Source organism: Ranitomeya variabilis, chromosome 5 (assembly GCF_051348905.1).
Source record: "Ranitomeya variabilis isolate aRanVar5 chromosome 5, aRanVar5.hap1, whole genome shotgun sequence".
Lineage (NCBI taxonomy): Eukaryota > Metazoa > Chordata > Amphibia > Anura > Dendrobatidae > Ranitomeya > Ranitomeya variabilis.
Window position 1 is genome coordinate 20,684,551 of NC_135236.1, and position 13,359 is coordinate 20,697,909.

Consider the following 13,359-nt stretch of genomic DNA (forward strand, 5'->3'; position numbering starts at 1 on the left):
GTTGATATTGACTTTTAGGATTGCTACTTTGAATAGGTGGCACTGCAGTTCTAGTCATACAGTATATGTTGTAAATATTCAAATTCATTAGAATGAAACATAAAATTAAGAATAACACTTAAGATGCAAACTTAAATGAATTGTCTGATTGGCTTTACTTCCTGCTATGGTGACATATTGCCATCTATTTTCAGTGTGTCAGAGAATGCACTAGGAAGCACTGACAAGCCAGGACTAGATAAGCAGTAGAGCAAAAAACGCAGGGGATCACTCAGGATTAGTGTTGAGCGATACCGTCCGATACTTGAAAGTATCGGTATCGGAAAGTATCGGCCGATACCGGCAAAATATCGGATCCAATCCGATACCGATACCCGATACCAATACAAGTCAATGGGACTCAAGTATCGGACGGTATTCCTGATGGTTCCCAGGGTCTGAAGGAGAGGAAACTCTCCTTCAGGCCCTGGGAACCATATAAATGTGTAAAATAAAGAATTAAAATAAAAAATATCGCTATACTCACCTGTCCGACGCAGCCGGGACCTCGGCGATTGTAAGCGGCAGCGTTGTTTCTTTAAAATTCGCGCTTTTACTTGCTTACGTGAATTCCCGGCTTCTGATTGGTCAGGGCGGCCATGTTGCCGGGACTCGGACCAATCACAGCAAGCCGTGACGAAATTACGTCACGGCTTGCTGTGATTGGTCCGCGTCCCGGCAATATGGCGCCGTGACCAATCACAAGCCGTGACGTCACGGGAGGCTGGACACGCGCGCTTTTCAAAATAAGCGCGTGTCCAGCCTCCCGTGACGTCACGGCTTGTGATTGGTTAATGGCGGCCATGTTCCTGGGACGCGGACCAATCACAGCAAGCCGTGACGTAATTTCGTCACGGCTTGCTGTGATTGGTCCGCATCCCGGCAATATGGCGCCGTGACCAATCACAAGCCGTGACGTCACGGGAGGCTGGACACGCGCGCTTTTCAAAATAAGCGCGTGTCCAGCCTCCCGTGACGTCACGGCTTGTGATTGGTTAATGGCGGCCATGTTCCTGGGACGCGGACCAATCACAGCAAGCCGTGACGTAATTTCGTCACGGCTTGCTGTGATTGGTCCGCATCCCGGCAATATGGCGCCGTGACCAATCACAAGCCGTGACGTCACGGGAGGCTGGACACGCGCGCTTTTCAAAATAAGCGCGTGTCCAGCCTCCCGTGACGTCACGGCTTGTGATTGGTTAATGGCGGCCATGTTGCCGGGACGCGGACCAATCACAGCAAGCCGTGACGTAATTTCGTCACGGCTTGCTGTGATTGGTCCGAGTCCCGGCAACATGGCCGCCCTGACCAATCAGAAGCCGGGAATTCACGTAAGCAAGTAAAAGCGCGAATTTTAAAGAAACAACGCTGCCGCTTACAATCGCCGAGGTCCCGGCTGCGTCGGACAGGTGAGTATAGCGATTTTTTTTATTTTAATTCTCTCTTTTACACATTTTTACATTAATGTTGTTTCGATACCGATACCCGATATCACAAAAATATCGGATCTCGGTATCGGAAATTCCGATACAGCAAGTATCGGCCGATACCCGATACTTGCAGCATCGGAATGCTCAACACTACTCAGGATCTTATTTGTTGTTTGTTTATGTTGTCTGAACATTTTTAACAATGTTTTAAATTCCTTGAAAAATCTTTTTAATTAAATTGAAAGATGGATGAAGATAGATGGATAGATAGATAGACAGATAGATAGACAGATAGATAGATAGATAGATAGATAGATAGATAGATAGATAGATAGATAGATAGATAGATAGATAGATAGATTAAACATACCTCTGACATAATCTTTTTTGGGAAGGACATTGAAAGGTTTGACATTTGATGAAAGTTCTTGCTCAATCAATGACCTTGTAGAGAAAGAAATATATTGTTTTTGCGTTTGCTACCACTGCCCACAGCAGGCTCTCCAGGCATTAAATATCTGTAGACAGTGAGGTGCTTATCGCAGGAGTGGGCGTTACCAGACTAGAATAGTCCAGCAATGTTAATATCTTAGAGATAAATCCTTCACAGTTAGTAAACAACAGCACTCACTTTGACATGTGACCCATCCCTAACTTTGGTGTTTCAGCCTCTATTGCCTGCTGTTTTCAGATTACAGGTGCTTCTCATAAAGTTAGAGTATCATTAAAAAGATAATTTATTTCAGTTCTTAAATATTGAAAGTAAACCTCATGCATTATATAGAGTCATTACAAACAGAGTGATCTATTTCAAGTTTTTATTTCTCTTTATGTTGATGATTATGGTTTGCAGCCAATAAAACCCCAAAAGTTATTATATCAGTAAATTAGAATAGTTAGCGAAAAACACCTGCAAAGGCTTCCTAAGCATTTAAAAAGGTCTCTTAGTCTGTTTCAGCAGCTCCACAATCATGGAGAAGACTGCTGACTTGACAGGTGCCCAGAAGGCAGTCATTGACACAGTCCACCGAGTGTTAAATTAAAGCATATTAGTGGAAGCAAAAATTGTGGTAGAAAAAGGTGCACAAGCAACTGAGATAGCCGCAGCCTTGAAAGGATTGTTAAGAAAAGGCCATTCAAAAACTTGGTGAAGATTCACAAGGAGTGGATTGCTGCTGGAGTATTTGGTTCAAGAGCCACCACACACAGACATATCCAGGACATGAGATGCAAGTGTCGCATTCCTTGTGTCAAGCCACTCACTACCAATAGACAACGCCAGAAGCATCTTACCTGGACCAAGGAGAAAAACAACTGGACTGTTACTCAGTGTTCCAAGGTGTTGCTTACAGATAAAAGTAAATTTTGCATTTCATTTGGAAATCAAGGTCCCAGAGTCTGGAGGAAGAGTGGAGAGGCCACAATCCAAGCTGCTGAAGGTCTAGTGTGAAGTCTCCACAATCAGTGATGGTTTGGGGAGCCATGTCATCTGCTGGTGCAGGTCCACTGTGTTTTATCAAGACCAAAGTCAGCGCATCCGTCTACCAGGAAATTTTAGAGCATTTCATGCTTCCTTCTGCCTACAAGCTTTTTGTAGATGGAAATGTCATTCTCCAGCAGGACTTGGCCCCTGTCCACATTGCCAAAAGTACCAATACCTGGTGTACAAACAGTATCACTGGGCTTGATTGGCAGCAAACTCGCCTGACATTAATCCCATAGAGAATCTATGGAGTATTGTCAAAAGTAAGATGACATTTCGGATTTTGAAATCATTTTTCAAGCTGGTGTTACAAAGTATTCTAATTTACTGAGATAATGACTTTTGGGTTTTAATTGGCTGTAAGCCATAATCATCAACATTAACAGAAATAAACACATGAAATTCGTCACCCTGTGTGTATTGACTCTATATAATATACAAGTTCCACTTTTTGTATTGAAGAACTGAAATAAGTTATCTTTTTGATGATATTCTAATTTTGTAAGAAGCTTTTGTACAGTGAAAATACCTCCTGACAGATTTCCTTTTTAGATGAAACCAAGATTATTGTTTAAAGATTATGTCCAATCATGACAGATTGATGAAGTAATCAAGAGACAGCTAATAAATAAGAGGTTGTCGGTATCTGAGAGCCTGCACCCCAAGATCACCCATTATTTTCTGTGGTGAGGATCAGATATTAGCAATTTGAATGGAGCTGCAAAGCAAAACTTCACTCAATGTTTAGCAATCGCTGCCAGGTTCTACTAAACTACTGCTATTATTTTAAACACAGCTCTTCTGCTGTGTCGGCCAGGAGCTGCTACGAGCTGATTGAGGATGTTCTGGTGAATATTTTTGTGTTTTTTGTTATTTTTTAGGTAGAAGAGAAAAAAACTAAACAAGGACTTACAATGAGAAGAACTGTTTTTCTGCTTTATTTAGGATAACACGATTGCCACCAGATGAATGGTCCCGATAAGCATCACAGGGTAGTGTTTTTGGCCTTTTGCACACCCATTTTTCTTCATTGAGTGAGTCATAATATTCACAAACATCTTGCCCCGGAAGGTCAAAATTACATTCCACCACTTCTACAATTCCGTTTTTCACAAAATAGCCTTTGAAAAAGACCTTGCTCAAAGATAAGAACAAATAGTGAATAACATGAGTAAAGAGTCGTTCCCATAATTGACAGTTATTCCATATCCATAATCTATGGAACTTCTGGAAGCAACCCAACACCGCGCTCAGCCTCCTTCAGTAACCCACAACAATGAATAGGGATGTTGGTGCTGGTGGTGGTGAGTTGAACATGCATACTTCTACTACAATCAGAGAAGGTTCTTTAGAGGCCCATTGTGATGGTGCGATATGTTTTGTGAATATCATTTTGTGTATATTTATATTTTACTGATTATCATGGTGTTCTCTTGTAGCATGAGTTGTTATTTGCCATCTGATATCAGCCCCCACAGTGCTGTACCGTTATCTCTCCACAGGGTTAGTGAATAATGTTGCTTGCTAATATGCTAATGACATTTGAACTAGCTTGTTGAAACAATGAGCCCCTGTGACCCACCCCCCTAAGCATATGGACCATTTATTATCCCCTGTCTGCTGGATAATTGGACTCTCATCTCCTTGGACATTTATCCTGTTACTGAACTGCATTCGGCTTTTGGACTATCTTATCCTTTGTGTGGTAGATCGTATATGGACCTTTCGTATTTTTGCCTAAATAAAGCTTTCGGAATTGTTCACTATTCTCTTGCTCGGTTGATTGTGTGGTATCGGAGAAGGACCCTGTGACACCCATGTTGGGATTTCTGTGAGAACCCATGAGCAGATTCTTCATGATCAATGTTTTCCACTTGCAATGACAGGGTATCAAGTTCAGCTCAGTTGCTAACACCCCTTTAAACTTTTCTATCTAGAGCAGGGGTGTTTAGCTTTTGGAATGGGGATGGATAATGCCTTTGTGAGCAGCCTTCCCCCATTATAGACGTTATGTAATTTACATTGAAAATATTTGCGCAGATTTATGTCCTTCTCATCTCTCACTCTCTGAAGTGCTAAAATCGGGGTCCAAAACATACAAGCCCCTTATTTAGAGAATTCTACAGATAGAACAACCCACTATCAAACATTTGTGGCATATGTCATCAATAGACCATAAATGTCAGAACTGGAACAATATATTATAAGTTGTCTCAATTAGGAATGCTAATTATTTTTTAATTTTGGCCATAATCTAACAATGTGCCCTTCATACCTGAAAAATGCATCTGGCTCTTCACCCCAAGAGATGTATTGTGCATTGATTGGTGTACTAGTGTCATCCTACATTTTGCCTCATGTCAGTCAGACTGAAACTCTGTTGACCACTCAATGCCCTGGGACCCTTCTGTTTCTTTAGGAGTAGTGTGGCACATTATCAACAGGTGGCACTGGGGGTAGTTCTGCAAATGGTGGTGGTTTAGTGGTACAAAGTGCTTACAGTAATACTGAAACTACGTAAGGCTTGAACAGCCTAGTGAGAAAGGCGGGATTGTGGCAAAGTGAAGTTTCCTAGAAATCCACAGCAGAACTTGGACGAATAGTTACAATACTAAATAACTATGTTTTTATTATTTCTATAGCTCCATCATATTCTGCAGCACTTTACTAATAAGAGGGAACATATACAAACATCAGATATTACAGAGCAACACATAACTCACAAATACTAAGAGGATTGAGGTTTCTGCTTGCAAACATATAATCTAAGAAGAAATAGGAGATTCTTAAAGGGTTAATGGTAAAAAGTGCTGTTTCGACTCCCGGGTAATACTGCTGTGGGAAACGCTGCACACAAGAGCAAGGGAGCTGAGCAAAGTGCCAGGTTAATAACCAGATAACAACCAGGACCTGAACCATGTGACAGAGTAGGAGGTGGTCGGGAATGGAGCCAGACGCCGGGGTGCAGAGGAGGGATACACACAAAAGAGTAGTCAAACAAGTTAAGATCGGAGCCAGGAGATCACGAAGTACCAAAGGAGTGAGACAGGGGATTGTCAGAAGTGACACCAGAGGTCAGAAATCCAGAAGAACAAACAAACAGAGTAACACACAGAGAGCAAGGAAAACAATTGCAAACAGGGCGCACACTCCTTGGGTCAGTCACACATACTAGAACAGAAAGTATAGCTGACAGCGAATACTAGTCTGGAGTGAGTAAAAATACCCCTCCCAGATTGAAAGAGGAGCCAGCAAAATTAACCCTGAGAGAACAGACATTAACCATGTCCTAACCATGACAGTTCTATTCTGTAGTGGATGGGTAATGACTGAAACCAGCTGGAGGCACCAATGTATAGTTTGGAAAGGATTATGATCCTGGATGCTGCTTTTAGGCTGCATTGGAGAGGGAAGAGTTTAGCAAAGGGAGACCAATTAGTGGAGAGTTTCAATGGTGCAGAACCCTTGGTGAGGTGCACACCCAGCTATATCCAGGACACCACGGATATTCTTTGCAAATTGTCAGCGCTCGGCCCACTTCCAGAGGACACTCTACTAGCCACCATGAATGTAGAGTCTCTCTATGCCAACATTCCTCATGAGGATGGAATTTCAGCATGTAAATATTTCCTTCAAAATAACAATCTAGCCACAGAACCAACACTGCAATTTATCAGGTTTGTGCTCCATCACAACTATTTTTCTTTTGGAACAATTTATACCAACAGTGTATGGGCAGAGCCATGGGAAGCAAACTGTCCCCACAATATGGAAACTTATTTATGGCGAAGCTAGAGGAAGAATTATTGCATCTTGTTCTGTTAAACCTTTTGGATACTTCCGCTACATTGATGATCTGCTAATAATATGGACAGGCTCAAAAGATGATCTGCTCACCTTCCACAATAACTTCAACAAGTACCACCCAACCATCAAGCTCTCCCTCAATGTTTCAAAGACCCAAATACATTTTCTGGACATGACCATATACATCAAGGACAATGCCATACAGACATCCATTTACCACAAGCCCACCAGACGTCCGGCTTATCTTAGATGGAACAGCTTTCATCCAAGACACACAAAAAAATCCATCATCTACAGTCAAGCTCTGAGGTATATTCGGATCTGTTCAGACAGCAAAGACAGGGAACTACAGCTGCGATCCCTGGGGAGTATATTCCTACAAAAAGGATCCATCCACTGGTAATAGACGAGCAGATGCACAGGGCTACAAGGATCCCAAGAAACAGCCTCCTGGATTACAAACTGAGAGAGGATAACAACAGGGTACCTCTTGTGTGTGGTCACATACAACCCCACATGAGCATCCTAAGGAAAATTGGTGCTGATCTCCAACCCATATTCCATAGAGATCACAAATTGAAAGACCTATTCCCAGAACTACCACTTCTCTCCTATAAACAGCCCCCTAACTTAAGGAATCTCCTTGTCAGAAGTGTCCTCTCATCACCATCAGTGACTGGCACATTCCCCTGTAACAATAAAAAATGCAAAACGTGTACCCACATATTACCAACAGATATAGCCTGTGTACCAAACACAAATCAGGACTATAAGGTCATGGGTTCCTTTTCTTGTACATCCTCCAACGTGGTGTACGTGATACAATGCACGAGGTGCCCTGGAAGTATTTATATTTAGGAAACCATGCAAAGACTACAAACTAGGATGAATCTACACAGACACACAATCAGGAATGAAATGGACACACCGGTGGGAAAACATTTCTCTGGAACTAGACACAGTATTACAGACTTAAAAGTCTTAGTACTAAAAGGTAATTTTAAGGACCACAGGGAAAGAAACATTTGGGAATACAAACTAATGAAGATGCATAATTTGTTGACACTAGGACTCAATTTAACACCTGGATTTATGAGTCACTACATGGATACAATTCACGCCTCCACCAGACGGACTCCAGATAACTAAGAACATTATTCCCACTGCCTCTCCATTTGTAAGAAAATGCCTAATTTGATTACCTTGGCTTATCTATGGACCTCCCTCCCTCTAACAAATGTCCTCCTGTAGTATTCTCTAAAGGCCCCGTCTCACATAGCGAGATCGCTAGCGAGATCGCTGCTGAGTCACAAGTTTTGTGACGCAACAGCGACCTCCATAGCGATCTCGCTATGTGTGACACGTACCAGCGATCAGGCCCCTGCTGCGAGATCGCTGGTCGTGTCGGAATGGCCTGGACCTTTTTTTGATCGTTGAGGCCCCGCTGACATTGCTGAATCGGTGTGTGTGACACCGATCCAGCGATGTCTTCACTGGTAACCAGGGTAAACATCGGGTTACTAAGCGCAGGGCCGCGCTTAGTAACCCGATGTTTACCCTGGTTACCAGCGTAAATGTAAAAAAAAACAAACAGTACATACTCGCCTTCTGATGTCCGTCAGGTCCCTTGCCGTCTGCTTCCTGCTCTCACTGACTCCCGGCCGTACAGTGAGAAGTGAGAGCACAGCAGTGACGTCACCGCTGCGCTCTGCTCTCAGTGTACGGCCGGATCTCAGTCAGAGCAGGAAGCAGACGGCAAGGGACCTGGACACCGAAAGGCGAGTATGTAGTGTTTGTTTTTTTTGGTAACCAGGGTAAACATCGGGTTACTAAGCGCGGCCCTGCGCTTAGTAACCCGATGTTTACCCTGGTTACCCGGGTGCTGCAGGGGGACTTCGGCATCGTTGAAGACAGTTTCAACGATGCCGAAGTCGTTCCCCTGATCGTTGGTCGCTGGGGAGAGCGGTCTGTGTGACAGCTCCCCAGCGACCACACAGCGACTTACCAACGATCACGGCCAGGTCATATCGCTGGTCGTGATCGTTGGTAAATCGCTTAGTGAGACGGGGCCTTTAATGTTGTGCTTGTTTCTTATTAATCTATTTGTGATCTTGCCTGAAGAAGGAGCCACTGTGCTCTGAAAGCTGCAAACATATTATTTTCTGGTTAGCCAATAAAGGTATCACTCCTAGAACACTTCTGTCATCATTGGGCAGAAAAGTATTCACATCGATTTTTCTGGCTAACACGGTACCACAATACAATTTGTTATTGTACATCATGGTTCAGATGAGAATGGATAAGAGCAGCGAGAGTTTTGCAGCATGAAAGGGAACTAAAAGGTCAGATTCTAGAGATGTGCTTGATGTGCAGGTGGCATGAAAGATTGAGTTATTAGTTGTAGGTAGTGAAGGAGATCTGAATGAAATATAACCTCCAAAGGTTGAAAGGAGTTTTCTGGTTATGGGCACTTGTATTCCCATTATAAAATAGAGCAGAAGGTTTGAGGCACAATCATTCCTTCAATCATTCTCTATAGGGCTGCCAGAAAAAGCCAATTGCAAGGGATTTGAGTGTTCTCTTTTGCTGTTCAGTGCAGGTTCCAGGGATTTTATCCCTACTGATCAAAAATGTAGCACATATCCTTTGAATAAGCGATAAGTTGTTCTCACCAGACAAGTTTGTTCATGGAAATCTGTCAGCAGACGTACGTTATTTAATCCAAGAGCAGCATACTATAGAGACAGAGTATGAGTGCCACAATCCACAGATGTGTCACTTATTAAAGTGGATGTTGTAGTTTAAATACAATCAGTTTTTATCAGCAGGGGATTATCACTGAGTGACTAAAGGTACCTTCACACTCAGCAACTTTTCAACGAGAACGACAATGATCCGTGACGTTGCAGCGTCCTGGATAGCAATCTCGTTGAGTTTGACACGCAGCAGCGATCTGGATCCCGCTGTTATATCGCTGGTCGGAGCTAGAAGTCTGGAACTTTATTTGGTCGCTAGATCGGCGTGTATCGTCATGTTTGACAGCAAAAGCAACGATGCCAGCAATGTTTTTACATGGAGCGTGAACGATAAGTGAGTCGCGGTTACGTCACTGGATCGCTCCTGCATCGTTCTGGAGTTGCTGTGTTTGACGTCTCTACAGCGACCTAAACAGCGACGCTCCAGCGATCTAGTTTAGGTCGGATCGTTGTCTGTATCGCTGGAGCGTCGCTTAGTGTAGCGGTACCTGAAGTCGAATGTGCAGACCAGTCAGGCTAATTTGTGTAACTCCACAGCCACCATTGATTGGCAATATACACAGAGAGCTGCCATTGATAGGTGTGTGTGTGTGGGGGAGGGTATACACAGCTCAGCATTCTGACCACTGCTACACCAGCAACAGATAAAACAGGAATTCTATTAAATTTGCACCAAGCAGTCCAGTAAGTGATACAGCGATGGATTCGAGCTCTGTGCCCGTACATTATGCTGCTCAAAGATAAGATAGAATACATCTGGTTTCCCTTTAAGGCCTTCAGTTTTCAAGATTGTTGGGCCACTAAATGTGACCGTCAACCACCAAGCTTTTTTAAGACTTTGTGCATTTGTAGCAATCAAACTTTTGTCACAAGGCTGTAAACAGAAAAAAATGAAGTCATTTGTTTAATCATTAAGTTTTCTATTTTTTTCAAGTTGAACTCAAACGATGTTGTACATAGTCTATAACCCCAGATTACCAGGACAATCCTCACACATTAACGACCCACCCTCTACCTGTGTACTTGCCTCATCCGAGTCTTTGAAGTCTGAAATATCAAATATCACTGCTGTTTTCTGTGATAAGTTATTCATTAGTTGTCTGTTTTGCTTTACCTTATCTGGTCGTGTAGTCCTTTTCTCATTCAATATTCCAATAGCTTCGCTGGAATGCATGAGCTTTATGGAGACCATGGTCTCACCAGGCCACTGGAGAATGAAGGAGGCTGTGTAGGAGCCGTTCTTGTTGTCTGTCACAGACCCACTCACTCCAGCTTTGAGACTTGGGGAATGAAGCTTTGCATGGAAAAAGTCCCCACCATAGCTCTTTGCCCGGCCTTTATGGTCCTTGGCCATGATGAGAACTTTCAAATTGTCTCCCACGGCATAGGAAGACTGGGGATAAAGCAGGAAAAATTCTGATGTCCTTGGATGCGTGGAAAACTCTAAAGTTGTGTTGTCCGGGGGCAGTGGCCATTCAGTCAACTTTAAATGAATGAGGAGCTCTTCATCCCAGGGGTTCATCTTTGGCAATGATGCAGTGCTAAATGTTGCAGATGTACTTGCCTCATGTGTGAAGCTTTCTTTCCATTGTAATCTGTAGATAAACTGAAGATCATCATTAAACACTAAAGAGATAGAAATTGAGGGACATCAAAACTATAGAATACATGAGAAGGCTGTAAGCCTCGGTGAAGCCCAGTATGGGACACCGGTGGCCAAAATCAGTATCTTTTTACTCTGCTGGGCATAGAATGCTTTCCTGTTTCCTTGTACCCCATCATATCCTACTGAACAAGAGGCATTGTGGAAATAAAATGAGGCTCTTATGAGGCCCGATGCGAACCCTACATCGACATTTCATTCTACGATCCAGTTTGCAAAGAATCCATTTTTCCTAAAAAAAATTTTGTACTTTAATTATTTCTTATTTTATCTTCTAAAACACTTTACTGTCTAAGACTTAATGCCTGTCTCATAAAATAATATGCATTGGACACACACTCCTTTCTCGTGTGGATGTCACAAATTGCGTGAAGCTGGTTTCTTATCATTCCTTTCTTGTCTCTTCCTCACACACTGGATGACACTTGTCTGTTCTCATTTCCCAGGTTCTTATCTGGAAACACTCCTTTATTATCCATCTCTCACGTACCAGAAGAGGGTTATCTCACCTCACTTCTAGAGCTCTCTCTCGCACATACTGCATGGTTCTTACCTCACCTCACTTAGCTCATATTTATCCTTCCAGTAGACTCATCAGCCACCTCCGGACCCATAACTACTAATTCTCCTCTAACCCTGAAGCCATGGTCATCTTAGACTACGAAGGACGAACATCACACTGTCAACATGGACTCTAACCCATGGACCATGAGCTCTCCCTGACTCCTTCTCACTAGTCCTTATCGCTTACACATGAATTTTAAGGAAATACTTATCTACAAATAATTTTACCATTTACCCTTTCAGCGTTTTTGCCGAGATATGAAATAAAGAAAGTTACCCATCCCTTGACTAATCCTAATTTTATCCCCAACTCTAGTCTTAACCTTAGTTCTAACCCTAACCTTACCCTCATCCATACATGTAGCCATGGTCTCTGACTTTTCTCTCAGAAATTAAAAGGAAGAGAATAAGTAAGAGCTTTTTATTTGCTATGGTGGGTGAGAAGAGGAGACTATAGGCCCCAGTAGTGGGCGTCTCAATGCATTCCCTTCAGAGCCTTCCAGTGCATAACTGTTTTTAGCCACCTGGATGAGATCCCGCTGGTTTAGGGGAACATAACTCCTGATCGGGGTAATCCAGTGCGCTGATTAAGACAGAGCTATTTCAAAGGAATTGGGAATTGCTAATGTTAGGCCACAAGAAGAGGGTGAGATGGACGGACATCATGGTGAGAGATAATAAAGCTGAAGGATGCTATGGTAACCATCAAAGATACATAGATTTTGCATCGGGCATCATTTTATTACAGTTTTATTACAATAGCATTTACTTGCAAGATAGCTGCAGCATTAACAACTATGTATTTTTAAGTTGTAATAATATCTTTAACCCTGTATGGATTGAGTAATTTTTTTTTTTTCAATTAATTTATCCCTCAAATATGAGAAAATTAAAGTGGGCACAATCCAATAAACCGGGATCAAACTAAATCATACCAAAAAAAGGTCCAATTTGAAATAAAGAGAAGAAAGAAGTATGCCTATACAAAGCAATCACCTGAAATTGGTCACTGTTAATTAATTAACCCCTTTATGACCTTTGATGTATATTTTTATCACTGCAACATTGCAGTAAAATGCAATAAGAGGAAATCAAAAGTTTGTCTCAGCCAAAAAATTGTATCAGGAAAAACATCAGCTCAGTTTGCAAAAAAAATAAGCTCTCATACAACCTGAGATCCCAAAAAATGAAAATTCTACGGGTCTCGGAAAATTGAGACATTAGCCAAATAATTTTTTCCTATAAATTTTGTATACAAAATCTGAGGGGGCTGCAGTATACTCTGAGGGGGGCTGCAATATTCCCCTAGGGGGGCTGCAGTATACTCTGAGGGGGGCTGTAATATTCCCCTAGGGGGGCTGCAGTATGCTCTGAGGGGGCTGCAGTATACCCTGAGGGGGCTGCAGTATACTCTGAGGGGGGCTGCAGTATACTTTGAGGGGGGCTGCAGTATACCCTGAGGGGGCTGCAGTATATCCTGAGGGGGCTGCAGTATATCCTGAGGGGCTGCAGTATATCCTGAGGGGGACTGCAGTGTACTCTAATTGGGCTGCAGTATACTCTGAGGGGACAATATGTGAACAATATGTCATTTGTCACATAACTAATATGAGAACC

At 42.7% G+C, this 13,359-nt stretch overlaps 1 protein-coding gene across 2 annotated transcripts in view; it reads right to left on the minus strand.

Moving 5' to 3' along the window:
• LOC143774204 (NXPE family member 3-like) overlaps positions 1-13,359 on the minus strand; it is an 80,716-nt gene that overhangs the window by 7,542 nt on the left and 59,815 nt on the right. For both annotated transcript variants that reach the window (XM_077261581.1, XM_077261580.1), the window contains exons 2-4: positions 10,630-11,121; positions 3,866-4,086; positions 1,840-1,913 (exon numbers count right to left, since the gene is read on the minus strand). In XM_077261581.1, the coding sequence (XP_077117696.1) occupies positions 1,840-1,913; positions 3,866-4,086; positions 10,630-11,121 (787 nt within the window). The remainder of the gene's footprint in view (positions 1-1,839; positions 1,914-3,865; positions 4,087-10,629; positions 11,122-13,359) is intronic.